Source organism: Pleurodeles waltl, chromosome 3_1, assembly GCF_031143425.1.
Source record: "Pleurodeles waltl isolate 20211129_DDA chromosome 3_1, aPleWal1.hap1.20221129, whole genome shotgun sequence".
NCBI classification, from domain to species: domain Eukaryota; kingdom Metazoa; phylum Chordata; class Amphibia; order Caudata; family Salamandridae; genus Pleurodeles; species Pleurodeles waltl.
Genome location: NC_090440.1, coordinates 1,826,136,278 through 1,826,150,805, shown reverse-complemented (window position 1 = coordinate 1,826,150,805; position 14,528 = coordinate 1,826,136,278). Strand labels below are relative to the sequence as shown.

The window sequence follows — 14,528 nt, the reverse complement described above, 5'->3', positions numbered from 1 at the left end:
GCTGCAAAACCTGACACTTTGACCCTTCATCTCCTCACTAACAGTCTCAAGTGCTGGACTGAGAGCCCTGACGGTACAGATCTCCTCAGGAGCAGGAGGAGACAGTTGGCTTAAAGGAGAGTGAATAGCCAATTCTCGTGAAGGTTTCCAATCCATGGGACACTGAACGTTGTGGAGATAGCAGAAAATCAAAGTGGAGCAAACTGAATCCTTAGGGTGACGTGAAGAGCTCTGACAGTAAGCCCTACACTCCCTTAATACTGTCCATCTGCATACGTGGCTAGCAACAATTTTATTTGGTAATTTCTGTGGAAACCGAAGGTATTCTTAGCTTTGCTGCTGTTGGGAAGGAGACATTTAAGTGAGCAGAGGTTAATAGTTCTGATTCAAAATGTTGTTTATCAAACTATGTCTTAGGGTTGTTCCTCACTGCATATGACAGGACGTCAACAGCAAACCAGGTGGAAGTGCATTTCATTTCATTGGTGCCAAAAAAAAGAATGCTTGATCTTATTTCCGCTCTAGTTCTGTCGTTCATACACATGCCTTAAAGCAACATCCTCGCTGAAATGGTGAGGCAATGCAGGCTTTTTGGAAGAAACATTGCTGTATCTCATGCTAACAGCTGATTTCCAAGATTTGGACTACCAGTGACATAGCAGCCACAGGATACATCTTAAAAATGGGAATTATATAGTCAAGCATGACTGCCATCATATGACAGCATAAATTCTGCTAAGAAGGATCTTCTGCATTAAGTTAAACCAAACTGAGTTTAACAACAGAAATTTGTACGTAGGTTGATGGAAAGGAATCCTGTTAGAAACCCAGATTCCAGATAGTCATGTCCCTTCAGGTTAAGGGCTTTTGGGTTGGGAATGTTGCCTGTGTGGCTTACTGCTGTCATCCCCTCCCTGGAGTATTCGACTGCCTGTGCCTGGGATCCTGACTTCTGATTTTGGCAGTAGCCTCATACTCACACGTCCTTTGGCACGACTGAAGGCGTGAACCTGTCCTGTCATCTGCAAGAGCGCATTGCATTTAGTGTATGCTCATTGATCCAACAGAGGACTGCAGTTTGTGTCCGAGATTAGTGCATATGGTGGTGATGACCGCGTGGATGAAGCAAGTCATTTGTTTTGTACGTTTTCAGGAAAAAAGCTTTGTGATATGCAGACAAGGATTTAATAATAGTATAATCCTCTAGTTGGAGCTCGCATCTCTGAAAACACTGCACAACTCCGAGAAGACTCCTCACCGAAGTTAAGTCAACCTACTGTACCAGTATCCAAAAGAAGCAGAGCTCTAACAGCCGTCAATCACTACAGCAACTGCTGAAATAATGCAATGTCTTTCATTTAGTGAAGCACCTGTACCACTGCTCATCATTACCACTCCCCTGACACCCATAGCACTTGACATATCCTCCCTCGTCTAAGAAGGCTATTATGGATAACCTCACCAGCTACCTCCTTATCACATACCTCCCCTTACTGGGCAATATAGAGAAGATTTTCACTACCCAACTACATGAATGAATCACAACCGCCTCCCTCCTACAGAAATCCCACTTAGGATTCAAGCCCCAGTGTAGCTCAGACCGCAACCACGCGGGTGGTTCACTATTCCTTCTGCATTACAATGGTAACCCTGTCCTCCATGTTCTCACCCACTATCTACAACACTTGCAACCTACCTATACAAAATATACAATTTCTTACAAATGCGTAACTTAAAGTCAGAGCTTACGAACCTTGACATATCCCCAATGCCCTCTTTAGTCACTAGTCATTCAACTTATCTATGGAACTATTTAGAGTAGTCCAGGTCAGTAAGAAGCTCAATATTCAGCAGTACTTGAATTACTTCAATATGTCTGGGAGCAAGAAGACTTCCAGCAGAATTACCCATCAAACAAAGCCAGGATGTTGAATGCGAACCTGAAGTGAACCCTTTCCGAGATTGAAGTTTGCCTTGATCACCAATTACGACAGACATGCTGAAGTGAAGAATGTTGCATGGCAATGAAACTGCTATTTCACCTATTAACTCTGACACCGCCAACTCACTCGGATTCCACATCAACCATGACTTTGTTATTGACACACATCACTTAGATTTGCCATCCTTCCCAGTTTGTAATGTCCATGTGTACCTCCCGCAAATCAGACTTCAGAATGGTTACTTAAACATTGCCCCTGTGCTAGCTTAGAGAGCAGGGATGCCCTTCTTGCACACATACCAGAGGACTCCACCTGTTGCGCTAAAGAGTGCCCTTATGAGACTGTGTGGTGTCTAGGGACTGAGAAAATTTGGCCAGATATTCCACCACTTGAGGCATTGTACTGACTCCTTCTGCCATTGAAAGCAATACTCAAACATATCCTGCAGTCAAGATAAAGATCTCGGATGATCAGTGCCGCCAGTCTTGAGCTCAATCAAGTGTATGATTTGGAGACAAAATAAATCTCCTGCTGTGCCCCATATATCTACAGCTTCATCCTAATGCAGTTTTGTCTTGCTTCGCTTCTTTTCAAATCCTGGACGCCTGTAATTACAGAAACTGCACCCCTTTCAGGTGCTGCATGAAGAATGACATTGGAACTTGTACGCAAATTGTACTTTGTATTTTCTTTGCTCCTACCCACTTTCTTGAATGACGTTCTCTTGCTCTGAAGCTAGGATTATTCTTTATACACATGCATACAGATAAGCACAATACAGTATCAAATAGAGTTCCAGGGGTGTGAGCTGGGCTGCAACATGGCTAGGATGACTACCTCACTCCAGATCATTAGGAACACTGTCTCCAGTCCTGGCCTTTTAACCTACAAACTATTATTTTTAGGTGTCATAGTCTAATGTTTTTGCAAGACTAAAACACCCTGAATCGATTAAGTGAAATTCATGCCTGTGTAGCACTGAAGACCTTCAAAGTAGCCATCCTGCGTGTTTCTACAAACGTCAACTTTTAAAAGTCCCTGGTTAACTTTATTTAGTATAAAACATCAAGTCGTGTTTTACCAGTCCTCAAAAGCCTCTCAAGAGCTGGAAACCTAAAAGTAGGTTGCTTTGCAGCATGTAAACTTAGAAAGGGTCCATGGCTGGCATGAGGTCATGCATCCTTCTATTTAATTTTTGTAGAAGTTAATCCTGTGGAGTAATGAGTAAAACCTTCAGAAGCTTTCCATAGTCTGAAGTTTGCATGAGGTAATGGATGCTAGCAGATCTTAACAGATGAATGCATTGTTTTAACAGATAACATGTTACCTCAGTTTATCACTCCATTATTATTTTTCAGACGCACAGTGTTCTGTAGTATTGTGAAACCACAACTGGTCATACCGTAAGCGATTAGTCAAGTTTAGGACTTCTGGTACAGTGTATAACGAAAAGAGTGGTTGTTTGCACTAATCCCTGCGAATGTTCAGGGCCAGTACAATTATATCGGAAACGCCGGAAAAGTTGTAGAGAGCTCATTTGTTTACATCACTCAGCAGAAGAAGACTAATTTAACGACAGTTGCAAAGTATTTGTAATCAACTAAGACTTTAACAAGGTTTTAGGTGGGCCTTACTGGTTGTGACAACTGTGTATTTAAATCCTTTGAAAATACACTGATCACTGTATAAGATCCATTTGAACCTGTTTTTAAATGTGTTTGAGTGCGTGTGTTATTGGAGAGTTAAACAGTATTCTTAATCGAAAATTGTGCAAGGGCAATTTGTACATTTTTTTTCCCCCGAAATTTTTGTAAATATATTAATTGATAAGTCCTGTTTTGAAGAATAAAATTCCCCTTTGTTGATGACATTTATGGAAAATAAACCAAATATGACCCCCCAAATATGATCCCCCTTCCTGCTACTGTCTTTTTACGGTTTACTTTGTTATTCGATTTGGAAGTCATTATCCAAGTTGGAGAGGAGTTAGTTAGGTTATAATAAAGGGAAGTGTGGGAGGTAACGTCTTGCACCTTTGCATGTTTGCTCCCAACCAAAATTCTCTCTCTCTCTCTCTCTCTCTCTCTCTATATATATATATATATATATATATATATATATATATATATATATATATATATATATATATATATATATATTATTCAGATAAACAATTTTTTGACATTTTGTTGACATACTTCCCCCACAGCCAGCCATTATTGGCCACCATCATAGATACCACAAGTAAAGCACAGTGTGCAGTCAACAGTATAAAGCCCACTTCATCAAATTCATGAGGACACAGTCCCAACAAATTCACAGTAAAGAGCAGACCCTAAAATTATCCCATCATTCGCTCCAGATTTTTGTGTGCTTTTTTGGGCAGTCTCTGGCTTCATATACTCGCTTTTCTTGCTACACTCAACATCCTACTCCTCTGCACCCTTGAGACATCTAGGGTGGGGTGGGAGACTGCCATTTGCAGGCTGTGTCCCGTTTTGTAACCATGGTGGCCACTCCCAAAAACTTTTTTTAAAAGGGTCTGAGGAAGGTTATAGATTTTACGTAGGGAGTGCTGGTCCTGGCTGGTGATTTTAATTTGGTCATTAAGGGGTCTTCCACTTCAAGGGGCAATGCAAGGGACTTATCCAAGGAAGAGAAGATGCTTCTGGGAGAGTTGGTGGACATTTTGGAGAACAAAGGATCAGGGGTGAGGCATTTTACAATTTATTTTCTAGTGCAAGCTGTAGACTTGGTACGTTACTTGTATTGAGCGAGGCTTTCTTATGGACCAGGGCAGCAGAGATTGACTAGTGTCAGACCAATCTCCATTGTGGATAACATTTAGTGATCCATCATCCATTTTGAAGGAGAGGAGCTGGCAAGTGAGCAGGCACTCACTTTAGGATGCAGATAATATGGCAGAAATCACAAAAGCTTATCGCTTAATATATGGAATATAATAGTTTACCTGACAGCCCTCAGGCAGTACTCTGGGAGGCTTTCAAAGCCCTCATCAGGGGGCTAGATGATTGGGACTTTTGCCATAGGCCAGGTGGTACAGGACTGTCTTGAAGCTTATTAATACCAAAGGTCTTGGAGTTGTGGCTTGATAAAAGGTTCTGGGGCAAATTGGGGAACACTTGAGGATGCTACTCAAAGCTCCACTCTACAGATAGTTAAGTATATCTGGAAAAGTTGTATTTTGGAAAGGTTATGTTTTCCCAGATAAACTCTTGAGCAGAAGCAGTAGGGGTGACCATTGAGGAGCAGGAAATAGGCAATGTAGTTAAAAACCCTTATATCACATGACCCCCAGGTTCCTGATGGGTTTAGTTTTTAGTTTCGGATGACCTTTTTCACTACATTGACACTATACTGAGTGACAGGTTTTAGATTGTTTTCAGAGCCTGGCCATTTATGGACAACGCACACATGGCTGTTATCCCAAAGCCGGGGATGGACCACTCAGGATACTCAGCCTACACACATAATATTATTGAAATATGTATATACATACATACATACCACTAGTGAATAGACTATCTCTGTTCATCCCCCTGCATTTCCATGAAAACCAGGAATTGTTTGAAGAAGCGTATTTCAAAGAACAGAAGGGCAGAGCCATGATTGGGCTTCCTCACAACAAATTAATTTTGCAAGAGGTATGAGGCAGTATTTCCCCCTCCTGTTTTTACCAACAGTAGCTTAATTTAACTGCAAGTATGCCTAAACAATCACATTTGGGGGTATTACTTTTGGTATAGTGGAAAATTAAATGTCTTTCTGCGGTTTTAACATCTTGTTATTGCTTTAAGATCCATTCTATATCTACCGCCACTGCTTGCGGCATTAGGGAGTTACGTGAAACATTCCAGGTACAAAGTTGATCATAGTAAATCTGATCTTCTACTCTTTAACCACTTGGATCGAAAGGTTGCCGATTTAAAACTTAAGGTGCATTTTTAGAGGTAGGAATAGTGCTAATAAATATTTGGCCATATTTTATTTACTTAATCTACTACTGGGTGGTTCATAGCTAATATCCCTGTATTTAATGAAGTAAAATGTGACTGGCTGAAAAGAAAGTAGCTATACATGTCATGGATGGACATTATATCAGCATTTAATATGAACATTATTCCCAGGGTGATATGTAGGATAGCTAAAAGCCCTACTTGATTTCTTATAAAATAAACACCTCCATAGGTATTGGGTGAACTCTTGAGGGCCCTGTGGTTGGGGAGGGCAGTTAGGATTCCTAGACTGGTAGGAAATTCCCAACTGCAGATCGTCGGTGAGAAGTGAAGAAGGAAGTGCAACAAGCATTGGGTTATATGGACCAAGCTGTCATGAGGAGGTACTTCTGAGACTTGACCTGGCTGTTTAGGAAAAAACGACCATAAATGTTTTCTTTAGTCAAATTATGTGTAGTCTGTTGGCTGTCTGGGACAAGGTAGCAATATCCTGGCACAGTCCTACTTTACTAAACCCCCTGACCATATAACGTAAAAATCCAGAGTTTGAGTCCGCACAAAATTGATCATCCTTTCAGAAACTCGGGTGGATTGCTGAGATGTGTTCAGACATAGCAAACATGAGATGCTTGAGGTTAAAGATTGTAAACAGGCCTGTGGCCTACCACAGTGGTTCCCAGCCTGTAGTCCGGGGACCATTGGGGGTCCGCTAAGCATCCTTACGGGGTTCTCAGCTGCTTTGAAAATTAAATAATATTAACAGATTAGTAAAGTGTATATACATAAAGTGGCTAAATCTACAATTGAAATTTTTTAAACATACTTTAAGTGTCAAAGAACTTGGAATTGGAGTCTAAAAACTAAATTAGTATCCTCAGATTAATTTGTGAGAGCAGTGCAGGTGCATGAAATAGAATATAATATGGACAGTTTGTGGCTAAAACTAAATTCAGAAATGTACCAACCTTCCTTTTAAAAATTAGATTTATTTTTTATTCATATTAGTTTACAAATGAATAAAAAGTTATAATTTGTGTATTCTGAGGAATTCTTGTTTCTGTATTTTTGTGTGTATTGTTTTGCGGTTCAAACAATCAACCATGATTGGACTGGGGTCCCCGGCTTCCAGTAATGACTCTCTGGGTGGTCCCTGAATTCCAATAAGGATTCAGTGGGAGTCCCAGGGTTCCTAAATGATAAAGTTGAGGTCTACAGAAGTCAAAAGGTTGGGAACCACTAGTCTACCAGAATCAGAAACATTTTGATACCAACAGATATGCCATTGGATGTCACAGCCAGAAATTAGAGGCACAGCAATAGGTGGTTAACCTTAGCGAGAAATTAACTTAAGACATAAGGCACAAAATGACTCGATCTCTGCCCTTTATGAGATGGTTACTACAGCAGCAAAAATGGACTTTTGGAGTTTTGTCTAGATGGGAACATGATCTGGGAAAGGAGGGGCTCAATTAAAATATAGGAAACGCTGTGGAGGAATGTGTATAAGAAAAGCATATCATTGCAGCACAGGGAATCGTTCCTGCTGATTATGATGGGATGATATCTAACACCAAACAAATTATGCAAAATGTTCCCTTTAGTGATATTAAGTGGTTGATGGGCTGTGGAAAGAAAGCATGCCCCTCTATATAGGACGATTGTGAGAAACTGGGTTGTTGGTTGACTGGGGTGCAAGCCCCGGTCACCCAACAGCCACAATCCCTTGCAGAGTGAACCAAAAAAAAACACTAAATTAACTTGTGCTTAACCCTGGGTAGTTTGGCACAAAAAGCAGTCCTTTTAGAGGCAATTTGTAAAGTACACAAACAATAATAAGGTGAACACGCAACACAAGAAAAATCCTACACCAATTTAGAAAAATAGAGTACATTTTAATTAACTTTTTGACACAAACAATAAAAATCCAATCGTAATAACTGCAGTTATGAATTTTTAAAGTTTTGAGTAAAAATTGGGGTATAAAAGATCGAAGCACCAGGTAAAAGTAAAAAAAATTATGGCTGACTGCCATTGAGCGTGGTTTGGATACAAGAAGCGGATTGGGCCCGGTCAGTGCTTCCCTTCGGACTTAGAAACATTTCTGAGAAAAATGTTCAGTGAAGGTAAAGTCCAGCGTGGTAAGGCTGCAGGTAGTGTCCAAAGAGGTGACATCATTGACTGATATCCTTCAGTTAAAACCGCAGTGAAGATTTCTATACACGGGTCTAGTCTTTTGAAATGGAAGTCAAAAGTCTCCAGTGGGGCGAGGCAGAGGGCTATAGCCAGAGACAATCCCACAAGTTTGGATATTGATGTGGAGAAGGTCCACTGAAAAGGACTTGCTGCTGCATGGAAGACATAGCAAGGAAAGCCACAAATTCAATCTGACCAGTGATATATCTCGGGTAGGTAGGCAAGGAGGTTGATCCCAGTGTCCTGGTTCTCAGAGCAATTTTTTGCCAAATATTTCTTAAGCCCTCACTTTAGGATTTTGGCTATATGGTCATTTTCAGCCCCACTTTCAAGGGTCCAGGGCTGGTGGGGCACCACGTGGAGGGTCAACACTCAATCAGGCTGGATTCCGGTGTGGGTCCAAGTTGAAGGGAGCCTTTTGTGTTGCTAAGGCTCATATCTGGAGGCCAGCAAACTAGCCCTTTGAAGTCACTCTTGTGATCCTGGGTTGAGGTTGCAGGTCCAGGCCTTCTTCTCCAGGCAAGAGGGCAGCAGGGCAGAAAGGTAGCAGTTCAGCAAGGCAGCAGCAGGTTAGCAGTCCAGCAGTGGGACAGTGCTTTCTGCAGCACAGCATTTCTTCTTCCTGACAGATTATCAGCAGGTCCAGAAGTGTACGGAAGAGTTGGTTTCTGAAGTCCTATTTTTATTCCCTGGCGCCTGCCTTCTGAAAGGTGGGGGCATCTGCTAGACAGTAGCTTTGAAGTGCATGCAATTTTCTCCTTCCCCTGCTCTGGCTACAAGCTGGTCCTTTGTGTGAAGGCAGAGCACTCCCTATTCAGTTGCAAGTGGGGCTGTGCTCAGCCCACTCATCCTGCTGGCAGATGGCACATTGAGGCACATCTAATCCCTCTATTGTGTGGCACTAAGGGAAGAATTCACAAAGTCTGTCAGTCACCCAATCATGTGACCCAAGAGAGGCTACGGGCGCAAAAGAGCTAAGATAGAAAAAATGGCAACTTTCTAAATGTGATATTTTCAAAATTGTAATAAAAAAACGGACTTAACCAATGTATAGGGGTTTTCATTACAATTCCAAAGACACCAAACATGATAGCTACCTGCTCCCAGTTGGAAATGAAAACTTATTGGAGGGGTAGGCCTCACAGTAGTGAAAAATAAATGTAGGACTTTTTCACTTTCAGGACACTTAAAACTTAAACTTACAAGCTCATCCTTTTCATAACACAGCACCTTGCCCAATGGGCTATCTTGGGTCTACTCTAGGGTTCACATAGGTAATAAAAGGGACATTTTGTGCTTGTCAAGGGGCTTTTTAATGCCAAGTCAACATGGCAGTTTGAAACTGTCTTCAGGCTGCAGTGGCAGGTGTGGGATGTTTTAAGGTGCTACTCAAGTGGGTGGAACAATCAGTGCTGCAGGCACTAGGTATATGGTATACCACTCTACAAGCGACATATAAGTAATTGAAATATGCCAATGGGGTATGAACCATTTTAACCATGTTTAGGGAGTGAGCACAAGCACTGTACCACTGCTAATCAGTGCTAAAGTGCACAGAGACTCAAGTCAAACAAAAACTAATTTGGCAAAATGTGGAGAGTAAAAAGCAGAAAAGTTTGGGAGTGACCCTTCAGAGAGGGCCATGTCCAACAAAGATCACACGCGATATTGAAAACATTTTTAAAAGGTACCGGTCTCCATAAAGCAGATTTTATGCTTTGTGATTCAGTTATTACTTTTATGGGTCTTCTCACCGATAAATTAGGAAGAAATCACCCCCCCCTGTATCTGGAAAAACCAACTATTGTCAGTGGTCTAATTCACCATGGCCAGACAGTGGAAACAAAGGGGTGCATTGGCATTATATAAATTGTGCTGGAAGATATGGGAGACGATGGCCTCTGATATGCTTTTGCTTAAGTTATGTAAGACGAGGATGAGTTTAGTTTTTTTTGGCCATCTGGTTATCTGTACTGCAGTACATGACTGGGGATCATATGTAAGTGACTCTCCACCCAGACTTACGGCACTGAGGCCCTCATTACGGCTTCGGCGGACTTTTACAAAGACTGCCAAAGCTGATGTAGCCAACAGACCACCATTTCTGCCGGTCTCCTGACCACCATATTAGGAGTTGTTGGATGGGAGGAAGTCTGACTCCGTCGGCCATAAAGAGGTGGGTGTATCGCCAGCACCGCCATGCCAGCAAGACTCCTCCTGCTGTATTATGAACCGTAGTAGAGTCTTGCTGGTGTGGTGGTGCTGGTGGTGCAAAACCGCCAGGACCCATCCCCTCCCGGATGACCAGCTCGCCTGAAAAGGTAGGGTGATCGTCAGAAAGGGTGGTAGGGTGGGGAGTGTTGGGTGCATGTGTGTGGCGTGTGCATGTGTATGTGTGCAAATGAGTGCATGTTTGTGAGGGAGTAAGGGTATCTGTGTGCAAGTCTGCGAGTAAGTTGGGGTGAAAGTGTGCGTATGCAGAGGGGGGAGTGTTAATGTATGCATGTGTGGAGGAGTGGGGGTGGCGGTGTGATTGATTGTGGGTAGGGAGTGTGGGATGAGTAAGTGTTTGTGGATGGCGAGGTGGGGGGTGTTTGTGGGTGCGTGTGCATGTGTTTGTGTGAGTGAAGGGGGAGAGCGGGTGAGTGTATGTATGCGGTGCAGGGGCAGTGAGTATGCGGTGCAGGGGGATGGGGTGAGTGAATATGTATGCGGTGCAGGGGGACCGGAGTGAGTGTATGTATGCAGTGCAGGGGGTGTGAGTATATGTATGGGGGGTGGGAACGTGTGAGTGGGGGGGGGTGTATGTCAGTGTGAGAGCTGGAGGAGGTGTTTGGATGGATGTGTACCGTTGGGGTGAGGGGGTTGGTAAGTATGTGGATGGGTGGTGGGGTGCATGGAGGTGTGGGGTTGTGTGTGCTGGAAATGGGAATGAGTATTCCTGTCACTGGGTGCATTACCGCCAGGGTTTTTGTGGCTGGGTGACAACCACAGAAGGCCTGGCCGTCTGCAGCATTGTAATCTGGCTGTCAAGCTGAGGCTTGACACCGGGCTCGAGGTGCTCACCACTAGCTGTGTCTGTGCAACCGCACCAGCGGGCCAGGCAGCGTTGTGGCGGTTTGGCTTCTGCCAAACACCACAACTTGTAATGTTGCAGTCTTTACCACCGGGTCCAGGCCGGTAAGACCACCACAGCAAGGCTGGCATTCTGATGACCGCCAGCCTCATAATGAGGGCCTGAGACTACATTGACTGAAGAATCGCTAGAGCTGAAAGGAGAGAAACTTCAATTTCAGGGCAGACAAATATACTTTAATGAGGGAAACATTGCTTAGCCACACCATGCTTGAAGTGAAGGGTCATAAGCAATTAAACAGTGGTCCTACAGGGGGAAGTAAAACCCTGGTATTCCTGGTAAACAATTTTGAAACAATCTTCAAACGTGCAAATTTTGTCAACAATTCATATTTTATTATATCTTTACTAAAAAAAAACAGTCATTCTTGATTTTGAATTCAATCGTTACGGTGCTCCTATAGTGATGGCAAAGTGAAAGTGATTGTAGTGAAAAACGTTTGTGAAAATGTGCTCTGCACAGTATATACAAGATGTGGTTAAAACATAAATTCTCTGCGATCTTCTATAAGCGGACTTGTATTACTCCAGAGATCCAGAAGCCCCTTTTTAGTCTCTCTAGAAAAATCCACACTATCAAAATGTCGATGTTCCGACCCCATTTATGTAGATCAATCTATCCGGGGTTATATCAGGACTGTTAGTTTGCTATAGGTAGCACCAGTCAGTCATCATTTTCTTTTTTAGGGTGATTGTTTAATCATCTCATCCTCCATTGACTTTAGATCCTAGTAGTCTGTCCACTCGCTGTACCTCCATATGGTTTGTTTTTCATACCGAAGGATGACTGCTTGCATCTCTGAAGGGTCAGCTGGGAGTTGTGAGGAAGAGATGTTCATGTTTTGTTCATTTATTTGAACCTACTTCTTCTTAACCTGTGGTGCATTTTGAAAGGTGCTCAGCAGCAGGGATGTAAGGTTTGCATGCAGAGATGTTTTCATCTATGTAGTCTGTCCTCAAACTTGAAAAATTATTACAAATGTTTTTTTTTTTTAGTTGTTTTTTTTTTTTTCAAAAGGTGCTGTTACACAACTTGAAGTGGAGCATTAACATTTATTGGGGAGTTTTTTCCTGTAGATAATTTCAGATCAGATGTATGTGCACACCTACGTGCACAATAACCTTAGCAACTCTGCTGAGACTGAAAAGGTCAATGTGTGTTTACTAGTTGGTATAAAGTTTTGAAAATGAACTGAGACGCTTAACACATTTCACATATACAATCAAGCTTATCACAGATGAGAGGTGGCAATAAGTTAAGGTTTGTACTGATGTGCCAGTCAACACAAATTGTAGTCTGCTCTGTAGTCCACTGCTAGCTCATTGAGGCTTGTGTTCTGTACTCCATTGCTAATTCATTGATCTTTGCAGCTTCTAAGGAGAGAAATCGAAACTTGAGAAGGTGTTTCAAACAATATAGGATGAAACAAAAACACTTATTTTGATCTCCATGATGTATTTTCAGTTCTGTAAATCATTTTACAGTGTGGCTGTAATGGTACATGAAAACTTGAAATAATATATATTTTTTTGTTTCAGATCGAAATGGCCAAAATGGAGGCGAAGACCTCGCTTTTGGATAACATGATAGGTGTGGGAGATATGGTACTTTTGGAACCACTGGACGAGGTCACTTTCATTGACAACCTCAAAAAACGGTTTGACCATGGGGAAATCTATGTAAGTAACCGAAGAGATGCACAGTGGAGCAGATTTAGAACACAAGAAATGTAATGATGTTTTGGCATGGTCCGTGAGGATGATTATAATTTCACACTTTAAAAGTGTTACTTAACATGACTTGAAACATTCCTTTCTATTGCTGTGCATCAACATATTTTTTTAGAAATATTTCAGCAGATTGGAGTCGGGTGGGGGGGTGGGGGTGGAAGCAGTGAATTGATGTATGGAATACAGCTGAAGGCGTAGCTTAGAAGAATGAGTTTCCTTGATGAAACAACTGTCACTTCAGTTCCTTCATCTCAGATTGCCTGCATTGCCGGCAATGCTGATTACTCCACGTGTTGAAATATAAATAATAATTAGAGTAGTGCACTTATAAATAATCATTACAGTACTGCACAGTCTGCTTATAAATTGAGCCTCATGCGGATAACTTCACAACTGGTCCTCCACGGTAGATGTCGAAGACTACAGCATTTAGTGCATTTTACACAAATGTGTACGTACTTCAGCAGGCCGTTAGAAAATGTGTAACGTACAACCATACACATGCTGTATTTTAGACCTATATAGTCACGACTCCATCACTTTATTCCTCATATCTGTATTTTGTACAGTTGTGCGTGTACCTTGCACGCAGACAGATACCTAACCAGAGTGACTTTATGACAATTTGGAAATAAATAGGTGTACACTTTTTAACAGAATACCTGTAGCTGACGGCCGTTTATCGACCACAGCCACCTCGGATGTCAAAACGCCAGTTGTACAGAGCAAGACAGTAAGAGAAAAATGCAAAAAGATGGAATTACCTACGTGCACTTTTCAGCTTTGGCAGCAATGCTTGTTCTTGTGGTATCACCACCCTACTATACCTCATCAAGGAGTATTTTTTTATGTTGTACTTGCTCACGGTGTAATGTTGTTCTGTAGCCCTTTAAATACATTGTGTTGCTACTAGGTGGCATATTGCTATTTTCTTTAAGAATACCGAAGTCTTAGCTGACTCTTTCTAGCTCGGTATCTTTGACTTATTAATGACATGGTGGGTTATGGCAGCAAGTGATTAATTTGCCGATTTACCTCAGCAGCGTTGGTACACCCGCCCACACGCAAGCACTTGATTTTTACCTGAATCTTCACAGCCATCCCATATTTTCTTTTTGGCAAACATTTTTCGTTGTGTACTTTTTTGCCACTCTCTTTGAAAAGCTTTATTTGCACCAGTTTCATTACCTTAAGCCTTTTCTATTTCAAAAATATTTTTGACACTATTTTTGAATGCAGTGTTTCTCTTTCCAGGCTGTCTGTGCCTTCCCCACTTTTATCTCATCAGCATGCCTATGCAATATAATTTATAACTTAATTTTATTATTTTTTGTCTGGAAACTGTGGACGGTTTGTTGTGAAAAGTAATGAAGGCAAGATGGTACTTGTCGATGGGTACCAATTTTTTTTTTTTTTTTTTAAAGTGCAATGGTATAAAAGGACATAATTGCTAGGACATCTTTCACTTGGTGTTTGGTGTTTAAGAAGAGCAGCCCTGCACAGGCTAAGCGGAGTGGGAAATGTATGCCAGTTGAGCAAAAAACGAAAG

The 14,528-nt window shown here is 41.9% G+C and overlaps 1 protein-coding gene across 3 annotated transcripts in view; it reads left to right on the top strand.

The window, feature by feature from the left end:
• The window catches only part of MYO1B (myosin IB), a 678,894-nt gene that overhangs the window by 89,217 nt on the left and 575,149 nt on the right, over positions 1-14,528 (top strand). For all 3 annotated transcript variants that reach the window (XM_069225875.1, XM_069225874.1, XM_069225873.1), the window contains exon 2: positions 12,788-12,928. In XM_069225875.1, coding sequence (XP_069081976.1) covers positions 12,794-12,928 — 135 coding nt within the window. In that variant the 5' untranslated portion in view covers positions 12,788-12,793. The remainder of the gene's footprint in view (positions 1-12,787; positions 12,929-14,528) is intronic.